At 48.9% G+C, this 12,500-nt stretch overlaps 1 protein-coding gene and 1 long non-coding RNA gene across 7 annotated transcripts in view; one reads left to right on the top strand and one right to left on the bottom strand.

Annotated features, from left to right (window-relative positions):
- Positions 1-12,500, bottom strand: part of grip2b (glutamate receptor interacting protein 2b) — a 149,689-nt gene that overhangs the window by 15,212 nt on the left and 121,977 nt on the right. For 4 of the 6 annotated variants that reach the window (XM_079341614.1, XM_079341612.1, XM_079341615.1 and 1 more), the window contains exons 2-9: positions 9,326-9,403; positions 7,414-7,549; positions 7,079-7,224; positions 6,895-6,981; positions 6,521-6,596; positions 2,180-2,325; positions 1,857-2,004; positions 1,459-1,628 (exon numbers count right to left, since the gene is read on the bottom strand). In XM_079341614.1, coding sequence (XP_079197740.1) covers positions 1,459-1,628; positions 1,857-2,004; positions 2,180-2,325; positions 6,521-6,596; positions 6,895-6,981; positions 7,079-7,224; positions 7,414-7,549; positions 9,326-9,403 — 987 coding nt within the window. The remainder of the gene's footprint in view (positions 1-1,458; positions 1,629-1,856; positions 2,005-2,179; positions 2,326-6,520; positions 6,597-6,894; positions 6,982-7,078; positions 7,225-7,413; positions 7,550-9,325; positions 9,404-12,500) is intronic. The other 2 variants (XM_079341613.1, XM_079341616.1) reach the window with 1 other exon arrangement.
- Positions 1-12,500, top strand: part of LOC306822609 — a 138,074-nt gene that overhangs the window by 61,848 nt on the left and 63,726 nt on the right. The gene's annotated exons all lie outside the window — the stretch shown is intronic.

Raw genomic sequence — 12,500 nt, 5'->3', positions numbered from 1 at the left:
TAGGAGAGGAGAGGAAGTTAGGAGAGGAGAGGAGGAAGTTAGGAGAGGAGAGGAGAGGAGGGGAGGAAGTTAGGAGAGGAGAGGAGGAAGTTAGGAGAGGAGAGGAAGTTAGGAGAGGAGAGGAGGAAGTTAGGAGAGGAGAGGAGAGGAGGGGAGGAAGTTAGGAGAGGAGAGGAGGAAGTTAGGAGAGGAGAGGAGAGAGGAGAGGAGGGGAGGAAGTTAGGAGAGGAGAGGAGAGAGGAGAGGAGGGGAGGAAGTTAGGAGAGGAGAGGAGAGAGGAGAGGAGGGGAGGAAGTTAGGAGAGGAGAGGAGAGGAAGTTAGGAGAGGAGAGGAGGAAGTTAGGAGAGGAGAGGAGGAAGTTAGGAGAGGAGAGAGGAGAGGAGGGGAGGAAGTTAGGAGAGGAGGAAGTTAGGAGAGGAGAGGAAGTTAGGAGAGGAGAGGAGGAAGTTAGGAGAGGAGAGGAGGAAGTTAGGAGAGGAAAGGAAGTTAGGAGAGGAGAGGAGGAAGTTAGGAGAGGAGAGGAAGTTAGGAGAGGAGAGGAGGAAGTTAGGAGAGGAGAGGAGGAAGTTAGGAGAGGAGGGGAGGAAGTTAGGAGAGGAGAGGAGGAAGTTAGGAGAGGAGAGGAGGAAGAGGAAGTTAGGAGAGGAGAGGAGGAAGTTAGGAGAGGAGAGGAGGAAGTTAGGAGAGGAGAGGAGGAAGTTAGGAGAGGAGAGGAGGAAGTTAGGGGAGGAGAGGAGGAAGTTAGGAGAGGAGGGGAGGAAGTTAGGAGAGGAGAGGAGGAAGTTAGGAGAGGAGGGGAGGAAGTTAGGAGAGGAGAGGAGAGGAGGAAGTTAGGAGAGGAGGAAGAGGAAGTTAGGAGAGGAGAGGAGGAAGTTAGGAGAGGAGGAAGTTAGGAGAGGAGAGGAGGAAGTTAGGAGAGGAGGAAGTTAGGAGAGGAGGAAGTTAGGAGAGGAGAGGAGGAACAGAGAGATAGATAGATATCTAGAGAGACAGACAGAGAGAGAGAGAGAGAGAGGTGTAATGACTTTGATTAAAAAGCGTCCCGTCTTCACGCTCGCTGTCACTCAGCTCTCATTGATCCGGCGCGTCTCTTTTCATCTCGCTCTCTTCCTGCTGTTCTCCCGCCTCGCACGCCCAACACAAAGTGGAGTCTATTTCAGTCTTTGCCTTTATTTTCCCTCCATCATCTTCACTCTTTAATCCTGTCGATTTCTCTCACACGACTCCAGAATCAGGTCACGCAGGAAGCATGTTTCATGCTTCCTACGATCCTGTGTGTGTGTGTGTGTGTGTGTGTGTGTGTGTGTGTGTGTGTGTGTGTGTGTGTGTGTGTGCACACTTCATCATTAATCTCCGTCCCTCAGATAAGGAAGCAGGAAGTTTGTCTTTTTCTGCTCTCACCATGGAGCTCTCTGGTGTGAGGAGAAGCTGAGGGACTGGTCCAGCTGGTGACCCACCTGTGTCGTGCTGTTTCCCAGTTAGCCGGGTCTGATGGGAGGGCAGCATCTCTAACTTGACCAGCTCTGTGGTGCTGGCCAGAAGCTGCGTGGCCTCCAGGACGGTGCAGTGCTCTGTCGACGTGCCGTCTATGGACAGCAGGTGATCCCCGGCGTGCAGCGCTCCACACCTGCTCGGATAAAGAGAGAGAGAGAGAGAGAGAGAGAGAGAGGTTACACACGGGCGAGTGAGGATTCTGCAGAGAGGTTCAAAGGGAGGTTGAAATATTTCACAGTGATTCACATCCATCCTGTCCGGCACGCTGAGGCGACTCTGAGCTGGACTCAACACTGACACACAGCTCAAGTGTGTGTGTGTGTGTGTGTGTGTGTGTGTGTGTGTGTGTGTGTGTGTGTACCTGTCCACCACGCTGCCAGGTTTAACCCGGTCGATGACGATGACCTGCTTGTTTCGGTGATTGGCGGACGTCAGCGTGATTCCCAGCGTGGCGCCCGGCGACTTGGCGATCTCCACTAAGAGCGGGCCGGAGGCGTTGGTCACCGTGTCTGATCGGGAAAAGGTCACGTGATCGTAAACATGACGGCGAGTCGACCGGCTGATCAGCTCCAGGCCAACAACCAGGGGACTGTTGCATTGCATGATGGGTAAGTTAAGCAGTTTGAAGGTGTGTGTGTGTGTGTGTGTGTGTGTGTGTGTGTGTGTGTGTGTGCGGGCCCTCACCCATGATGGTGACGTCATACTCTATCTGGAACAGGGCTTCCTGTCCGCACTGAGCCAACACGCTGAGGGCGTCACTGTGGTTGGCGTTGTGCAGCGGCACGCCGTCCACGCTGAGGAGACGGTCACCGGGACGCAGCGTGCCTTCTCTGAAAACACACACACACGCACACGCACACACACACACACACACACACACACACCCAATGTTAAAGCTGTGGCGTGCTGGATGCTTGTCTCACGGTGGCTCAGCGGTTATCTCCGTCCCCTCACAGTGAGGAGGTTGCTGGTTTGAATCCCCGTGTGTGTGTGTGGCGTCTGCGTGTTCTCCCCGTGCATGGCGTGGTCACGCTCTTTATGAACACCTTCGACCTTCATGACGATGACGCTCACATCCTGTCAGCACGTGAGCGTGTGGTCAGACTTCCTGTCGTCACTTTGGATAAAATAACTGCAGACACATTTATAATAAAAGGCTGTGAGGTCACTGTGAGGTCACTGTGAGGTCACCGTGAGGTCACGTGACCTTTGACCTCTAAACTGATGTGAAGACGTGTCCCCTCAGGCGTTCCTGAGATACTGCGTCCAGGATTGACAGGGAACTAAAAGCTTGCATGTTGCCTCGGGCCGCGGCGGTCGGCCTCAGTCTTAACGTCCACTCTTCTTCTCTTCTTTTGCTTCCAGCTAATCGGACTGGTTAAAATGGTCCTGATGCTGTCGCCGCTTCTTTCCTCCTCCAGCTGTGATCTCACACTCGTCTGTCTGAGGGGTTTTTACAGTATCTCTGCTGTTCCAGTTCACATGGAGGACAAACACAGAGATGATTATTCTGCTGTGCTTCACAGTAATCATCATCTACAGATTAAACATCACTTCATGTGATCTGCTTCTTTTTTTAAAGTCCCTGAATGACTAAAGCACTTTCACACTCTGGATGCTCAGCCACACATTTATTCCTCCCTCTCCAAACAGGATGTGCAGCCTCTCTTAACGCACGGCTCAGCGTGGACGAGAGTGTGAGCGATGCAGAGCAGGAAGTTGGAACGTGACGCTTCAATCAGAGCAGGAGAGGGGAAAGTTACAGCGTCTGACCCGTTAGCTTGTTTGACTCAGCAGCAGGAAGTCAGAACACGCGTGCTAGCGCTCGCCTCCTCTGATCAGCTCTGGATGTCCGCTGCACGTCTGTCCTGTCGCCATGACAACAGCCCGTTGGTAACGGCCGCTGTATGACCGACACTGCTCCTCGAATATTTGATGATTTAGATGGTTTCTTTCAGACACGGAGCGAGGACCACGTGGGTAAAAGACGCGATCCGTACGGGGAACATGGCGCGCTGAAGAGAGGCGGCTGCTTTCCACTGCAAACACTCGATTCATTGGAATCACCCGAAGAAAGACGCTGTGCACGCTAAGCGGAGACGACGCCGAGTCAAGATCAAGAAATATTAAAGACGAATCATCAGCTTGTGTAGCAGCGACCGGAACACCGGGAAGGTTTGAGGCCGTAAAAATCAAACATGAAGGAAATGGAAGTTATGTCTGGAGTGAGACTCCGCCCACTCTGAGAGAAGACGGTGTGGACTCTGAGACGTGGTCTTGAGACCGGCTCTTCACAGCAGCAGGTTCCTCAGCTGTTCATTTGATGGTTATTGGTGGATCCAGCCGTCCTATAGGACGATCGCTGGCTGCTCTCATTCAGCTCGCCTCGCAGACTTCTCTTTGTCTGTTCGTGTGATGAGGCTCTACAGTCGCTTCCTTTGTGCTTCTGCATAAAACATCATGACTCTGCAGCACTCGCACACTCGTCGCTTTAATTCCCAACGGGTAAAGCCAAACACGTCGGCACTCTGGAGACCGTGTGCTGCTGTGGATTAACTTTCTCTCCAATTGGCATGTAAATGGGATAAAAAGCAGCAGAATATCTGGCTCCTTTCTCACTGACCCACATTCTCTGGATGCTTTTCTTTAAGATGAGCTTCAGGGCAAAATAACTCAACAGTGAGAGAGAATTTAATCTGGGGTTTTTTTGTCCCACAGTGAGCACCTGTGTGTGTGTGTGAGGAATCTGCAGGATGATCTGTCATATAAGCTCTCCTGCAGTCATTTAACGTGCACAATAGAACACATTCACGAGCCCGACACGTGTGTGTGTGTGTGTGTGTCACAGATCACATTAAAGCGTGCACATGTTCTGAACGCTTCCTCCTTTATCTCTGCCTTCAAATTCTTTCACTGTTTTTTTTTTTTTTACATCTGTGGTAAAAATAGCATCTCTCACATCTCGAGCTGAAACTGATTGAAGCTGTTTGCTGTCAAAGAGGAGGCGTCGTGTGTTTGTGTTCATCCTTTCTCCTTCGTGTGTGGAGTAAAGTACCGGACTGTTCTGGTCCTGAATGGACTGGATCTGCTGGGATAAGAGAGGGGAACTGAAGCCGCCTCCTGAGATTCCTGGACTTTATGGACTGGTGTAGTAATGACGTGTTTTTGAAGGCATATGGGATTTTTACATTGGATTTTGGATGATTGCAGAAAATAATCTGTGTGTCAAACACACGTTTCTGATGCTGTTTAGTTCATCTGATAATCTTTACAGATAAACATCATTTATATGAAGTTTGAAGAGTTAATGCAGCCCAGAGAAGTAAAAAGCTAACGTTATGCTACGAGCTAACTACACCGCGGTCGGTTTATAATGACGTCTCGACCGTTATGTTTCATCAAGCTAATCAGCAGTTTTGACAAGCTAGCTAAACGTTAGCTTAATAAGTTGTTTATTAACCTAATATTTACAGGAACACTGAAAAACATGACTAGAGACTGTAAGGAGGATTAGAGAGAGAGTTCCCGGCGAGATGATGTTTAACGTCTCCATGACAACCACTGTAGTTCCAGTTAGCTACTCGTTAGCAACCGCCGTTTTAAGGATGCGTAAAAACTTCAAAACTCACAAGTGGGGTCTTAGCTAACGTAGTTTATGTCCCCTCTGCAGACTGATCCTGGGATTACTCCAACGCCGTTTGTGTATCCAGCATGGTCGCACGAGACGTGAGTTTTAACATGGAGATCAGCAGAATAGGTCAACTTCAGTAAAGAGATGCTAGGTTAGTAACTTTATATCTGTAAAGCAGGAAACTCTACGATTGTGTGATTGGTCAGACGTCGGCGGGCTGTGATTGGTCAGACGTCGGTGGGCTGTGATTGGTCAGACGTCGGTGGGCTGTGATTGGTCAGACGTCGGTGAGCTGTGTTGACAGAAGTGATCAGTGAATCGAGGAGGTGTGCAAAGACACCAATCATCTATAGAACCGAAGTGAATAGAAGAGCGTGCTGACCCAGTCATCACTGTGTGCTATTACAAGAAAAGAAAAGACCCAAACGTTTCACCCTGACATGCTATAGACTGAAGGACAGAGGTCACATCCGGCCCACTTCAACAGGCTGCTGTACTCGACACGTAAGCAGCGAGAACATTGTGTAAACAGACTCTCAGTCTGCAGTGATTGGACGTTTCAGGGTCAGGATACTTGTGTAACTGGGAGAAAAATGAATGAAATAAAAGTAATGTGCATTTCCTTCGCTGGAGGAAAAGTAATCAACATGTTTCCCTCCTGCACAGAGCAGACGCTGTGCTGCTGGCCCCAATTTAAAACTATTTTCAAGTCGCCATTACAACCAATATGATGAAGTTGTGCCCGCGTTCTCTTCAAAATGACTCCTCTGTTTCTAGTTTCCTGAACTCTCCGTTCCACGTGTGTTCAAAAACAGTCTGTGTCCTCGGCCCGCTGTAGTGTCCACTCTACGTGACTCAGAGTCTGTGATTGTTTTCCATCGTTACGCTGATGACATGCAGATGTGACTCCTGTGTAGCTGCTGCTAGGAGCTGGTTAGCGTCACATGTCACGCTGCTTAGGCAACGAACAGCAGCGTAAATATTATTCTGTTCTGTTAAATTCACAGAATATAACTCATAATTCCTCTTGAGCTGAGAAAAGGGCATCACTGCGTGGAGTAAATGTCTCAGAGTCGACTCATCACGGCTGAGTCCCTGCTGATCAGTCCGACTGTCACAAAGCTGACATGTACAAGAACCTGTCACCAGATTATCTCTGAAACATGACGACCAAGACAGACACTGGGTGACAACATTAAAGGGACGGGAGGTGATTCATGCTGCTGTCACCACACACACACACACACACACACACACACACACACACACACACACGCACACATCTCTGCTGGAGCCGGACCAGCCGGCGCCGTTAATGCCAGTCCTCTCCTGGTTTTTAAAATGCTGCAGAGCAGACGGTGCAGGTTTGTTGTTCAGAGAGTCATGGTTGTTACCTGTCTGCAGGACCGCCTGGCCTGACGTAGGTGACCACTAGGGGGCGAGACTTGTGCCAGTCCTCGTGCAAACCACCTGCAGACAGAGAGCAGGTTGAAACTGCTGGACTCGAGATGCTACATCATCGTTAGCTTAGCGTCTGAGGATGAAGAGGAACATTTAAGTTTCAGGGTTTTTCATGACATACGACTCAAACAAGGAGCAGAGAGACTCATGAGTGTTTGATTTAGCGCCCCCTGGAGGCTAATTTACAAACGGTCTGTTTAAATACTGTTTTTAGCTGATGGGATAAAAGATAAAATGCTGATATATAAACGATAAAGACGTGTCTTATATGTGACATCACGCCTCGCCAGCATGCAGGTCTGGTTACCTCTCATGACGAATCCAAAGCTGCTCCCCTCTTTGTGCAAACAGATGTCGATTGTCTTTGATATCACCCCTGAGCTGCTGTCTGGTGCTACGAGAAGAAAGAGAGGCGGAGCCAAGAGACGTGACGAGGTCATTCTCTGTGACGGGACACGGTAACGTTCTGTTGATCACCACCAGGTCGTTACCTGTCGGGGGCAGCTCGTACTCCACCTCCAGCAGGACTCTCTCTCCCACGTTCTTCAGTAAGCTGATGATCTCCTCGTGCCTCAGCTTGGTCAGGTTGATGCCGTTCACTGACTTGATGTAGTCGCCAACGTTGAGCTGGTCACTCCTGCTCAGAGAAGGAATAAAAACAACATGTGAAACCGTTCACCAGCGAACACCTGGATTAAAGCTACATTTAGCGTCTTCAGTGCTAAAACTTAAAATTCCCTCAAAAATCGCTGAGACGGCGTCAACATGGACTGTAAATGTAAAAACAGGGAGAGAGAGATGGGATCTTCGTCCGTGTCCCACCCACCTGGCTGCCAGTCCTCCGGGTCGCAGGTTCGATACCCGCGGTTTCCCGTCCTTGTCGGTTCCTCCTGAGATGGTGAGGCCCAGCGTGCTGCCTTCTTTCTTCACCAGCTCCACCATGGTTACCCCCCGCAGAGCTTCTACCCAGAAACACACACACACATAAAGACAAATACACAAGCACGGAACGAGGACGAGACACAGCCACACACACACACACACACACACACGTGTATATATATGAACACACACACACACACACACACACACAGAGTACAGCAGAGAGATAAGGGGTTAGCGGCTGCTCTCTCTGTCAAGTTTATAATGTGGACTGCAGTACCCGTTTTAAACACAAGGGGTCAGAGTTACATCCTGCTCCTTTAACATTTCTTTGTTGATGAGACTGAATGTTTTTGCCTGATCACCACAGAGGGTAGAACACGTTCCCTCGGTTCTCTGTTTAGCATAAAAGACATTATTATTCTTGAGAACTCGCCTGGTGTGTTCCGCGTCCTCGTCGAGCAGCTAAATGAAGAGGGAGATTAAACTTTACGACTCCCAGAGAGCGCTCGCTGAGAGGAAACTCATTTTGTTTTGGATTCAGTTCAGAAACATTCACGCCATCAAACTACATTTCTAAAAGCTTTGATGCTTTTATGCAAATATGAGACGAACAATGACGAGTGAATAAGTACACATTATCTCTGCAGATAATGTGAACTGTGTGTGTGTGTGTGTGTGTGTGTGTGTGTGTGTGTGTGTGTGTGCGTGCGTGTGTGAAAACGACATAACGTGCCCTGCCAAACTATATTTGAAGCACACACTTTGTTTGATGTCAAACTGCTTTTTGGCATCAAGCTGACATTAATGTGATGCACTCACACTGTAGCTCCGCCCCCTAGTGTTTAAACTGTGTACTGCAGTCTAAACTCTAATCCTCACAGAGAGCTGGCTCCGCCCCTCCTCTCACACAGGTCAGCATGTGGTGGACACTGTAGCTTCAGTGTTTAGCCAGCTCTGCATGTGGTGGACACTGTAGCTTCAGTGTTTAGCCAGCTCTGCATGTGGTGGACACTGTAGCTTCAGTGTTTAGCCAGCTCTGCATGTGGAGGACACTGTAGCTTCAGTGTTTAGCCAGCTCTGCATGTGGTGGACACTGTAGCTTCAGTGTTTAGCCAGCTCTGCATGTGGTGGACACTGTAGCTTCAGTGTTTAGCCAGCTCTGCATGTGGTGGACACTGTAGCTTCAGTGTTTAGCCAGCTCTGCATGGGTCTGTAAAGCTTTCTGCGTTCTAACCTCTCTCCATGTTTCATCTCCAACATTGATCCTAGTTTGAGCAGCTTTCTGCTGCTGGAGCTTATTAGAAACATGCAGAGGCTTTTTAGCTCGGGTACAATCACTTCTATCTGAAGCAGTTCCACTGCCCGCTTCCATCGCTGCAACACCTGTTTACACCAAACGAAAGAAGCGAGGAATCAGAGTCAACAGAGTCGAGTTATGAGACTGTGCAGAGAGAGAGAGAGAGAGAGAGAGAGAGAGAGAGAGAGAGAGAGAGAGAGAGAGAGTTTGATTTGATGTGTGAAAGATATCAGGCTGCAGAGAAAAAGGCCAAAGCAGCACAAAATATAATTCACATCTTTTTACGATGTGATACTAAAATCACAAAAGGAGAACGCTTTCGTCCAGCAGCTCGTCCTTTTTTTATCTGTTCACATATTAGGAGGAGATAATCATCAACATGCAGCAGCTTGATGCAGGGACTTGAGTTTGAACTCGTTCCTGCTTCCATCAGCCGTCCAAACACTGACTGACTTTAATACGACAGGTTGGACATGAAACGACGTGAACTGAACGCAGGCTTCAGCGTGAGACGAGATGTGGACACAGTTTACAGGACAGATAAAGACAGACATACCTGGTATGCTGTGTCTTCTCGAGGCCATGTTGTGCTCCGGACCTGATATGTCCTTTGTTTTCCCATAAGGCCCGTCATCTGCAGGGAAGAGAGAGACACAGAGTCACGATTCAGAAGACATCGTGATGCCTCTTCTGTGCGAGATCGAGATTTCAGAGACAGAAAAACACAAACATCGTGGGATTGCATTTCAAGAAATAACGATTACAGGAGAAAGCAGCAGTCAGTCTTTATTCACCTTCATGGATCACAACGACCAACAAGAGAGCGACGAACAGGAACCACGAGGGAGGTCGAGAGTCATCGAGAGGCTGTTCAATATCATATTATAATAAACAGCTGTGGAGCCGAGGCGGTTGATTGTAACAAGCAGGCGTTACCATGGCGACAGCTGATCAGACCAAACCCTAATGACGAGCCGAAGAGATGAAGAGGTGCGTCGGTGTTTTCATCAGAAACTAAAGGAATCTTTTTCAGCGTCGTTTTGAGAAATAAAGAATCGTATCGTGCTCGACCAACCACCAATCACCTCCAACAGAACCCGTCAACAACCAGCAACAGCAACCAACAACAACAAACAACATCACGACCGCCACAAACATCAAAGCACTCTGAACAAATAATAACAAACAGCAACAACCATCAACAAAACCCACCAGCAAGCAAAACAACCAACAACAAACGACAAGCAACCACAAAAACAACAAACAACAACCAGAAACTGTGATCAACAAACACCAACAACAAATCATGAGCACCAACAAACAAACAAACAAACAAACAAACAAAGGTGTCTTTGATCTTTTCTGTGTTTCCTGCAAAGACGTTCATGGACCCGGTACGTTTACAAAGTCTGACTCGGTCAACTGGAATTTCTGCGTACAGACGTTTAATATCAACGACGAACAACAAATAAACAAAGTATGTGTACGAGACTAAACAAGACAACGGAGCGGTGGGGGGTCGTGGCAGTGGACGGACCCTCAGTTTGTCCAACCTGTGCTTTAAGATTGCATCACGTGTTCTGCAGCACACGTGAGGCTGATGACTCAGCTGTTGATCTTTGATGACGTCTTTGTTTTCTTTACATCCTGGTTTCCTCTCCCGCCGAGCAGCTGCAGGCACAGTGGGTCTGAAGACGAGTGCATGAGCTGCACATGAACACGATGTAAAGACTTCACAAAGCGCCCTCATGTAGAATCTACTTCACGCTCTCACGAGGTCAAATGCATCGTGTGTCCTCGCCCTCATGAGACGGTTACACGGAGGAGCGTCTCCTGCACGCTCTGAGCGCTGCTGGACAGCTCGGTGCAGAAGAACTGAGTGAGGACGTTTGATGAAGTCGGCCGGCTGGTGTTATGTGTCACAGGGGGGAACAGATGTCCTGCTTTATGTTCTCTGGCAGAGACGGGAGATTTTAATATTTCATTAAGTTATAAAATCAGTCCTGCTTGATCTCAACACGTCTGTCCACTTAAAACTGCAGAGGCAACGAAAAGCCCAGTATGTAGAGCTCCCCCTGCTGACTGGGAGCAGTACAGGTCAAAAACCAAGCAGCAAACTCAGGTCCACTAGAGGCTGGCTGCAGTACCTGGAGTGTCCACTAGAGTCTGGTTGCAGTACCTGGAGTGTCCACTAGAGGCTGGCTGCAGTTCCTGGAGTGTCCACTAGAGGCTGGCTGCAGTTCCTGGAGTGTCCACTAGAGGCTGGCTGCAGCAGCACAGGAAGTCACATACACACCCATTCAAACAGCCTGTTTTTACAGCAGACATGAACATGTTTACAGCCTGCTTCAAAAAACCAAATAGGTGTGATTAGCTCATGTCTCCATCCACACACACTGTACGGGGGGAATGTTTTGATGACTCAGCAGTTTTGATTGGATGATGGATCAGAGTTATTCACAATAAGGCGTGTAGCTGAGCTGATTGACAGGTGGGCGCCGTGTAACGGTTTGTCAGGAGGTGCAAACATGGGGACCTGAAAATGTCTTGTTCAGGGTCCAGTTGCCCCCCCCCCTTCCTCCTCTGAGACTCGATGATAACACAAACTGTGCTAACAAAGCTAGCGCCAGCATTAACCGATAACAACAGCTGTCTTCTGACTCGTCTCCAGCTCGCCACAGGAGCACGACGGCGATGGTGAGAATGTAAACAGGTGAAGACATCGTCTCTGACTGAGTGTTCCTCAGCTCGCTGTTTGACCTCGCTGCTCGTCTTCAGAGCCTCGTGTAGACTGTATGCTGGATGTTAAGTATTTTGCAAACGGCGCTCTCTTTAACTGAGTTTGACAGCAGCTGTGGAGCCCAGCCTGTTGTTGTTTGGGCTCTGAGGGGAGAGGATGTGTCCTACTTTACAACCCCCGCTCCAGCACGGGGGGGGGGGGGGGGGGGACTTTAACAATTCATAAACCAATTCTCAACCACTTTCATGCCTTACTCCAGAAGTGTCATTAAGTTGCATCCTAAGCAGGGACAATTACACCCCGGCTTAAACATCCGCGCCGCTGCCAGACTTGAAGAATAAATGTGTGTATCTTATTTAACTCCTTTCAGCATGCAGCGCGTCCTGCACAATCCATCGCAAATGGGCTTTTAATTCTGCTCTTAATTAGCTCCTCTCACTTCCCCCAAGTCGGCCTCCAAGTCGAGGCGACTTGACGCTCTTAGTCTCAGTGACTCATGCTGCAGCCGAGCGGTCGAAAAAAACTCATCTCGCAGCTTTCTTTCAAACTTTCTTTTTCACGCTCTCACGAACAGAAAGCTGTCCTCATGCAGCGTCCTCTCAGGACTTTTGCTCCGGGAAGTTGTCAGTTTGGGAGTCACGTTTGGCACGTTATGTTTCTGCAGTAACGTCGTTCTGAACCCGAGCACTCGTGCGTATGTTCACAGTCCGATCCAGCAGGTGGCAGTGTGCACACAGTGCGTTCATCCTGCTACCTGTGGACTCTTCCTACTTCCACATCTCATCATAAAAGTTGTCGATGAATAAATCTACACTTTCAGTACTTTCTGTGTCGTGCCGTCTTTTCTCTTTACTCCTCACAAAAACAGATCTGAACAACTTTCCCAGTTTCAAAATGAACATTTGTCCCCACACGGCAACGTCTTCCCTCCGTGACGTGTTTTCCTTTCATCAAGTTTCAGAACATGACACATTTCCGTTTAGCCCCTCCC

This window comes from Symphodus melops (genome assembly GCF_947650265.1).
Source record: "Symphodus melops genome assembly, chromosome: 4".
Classification (NCBI taxonomy): Eukaryota; Metazoa; Chordata; class Actinopteri; order Labriformes; family Labridae; genus Symphodus; species Symphodus melops.
Note: the sequence above shows the minus strand (reverse complement) of the source record. Positions and strands in the feature narration are given on the sequence as shown.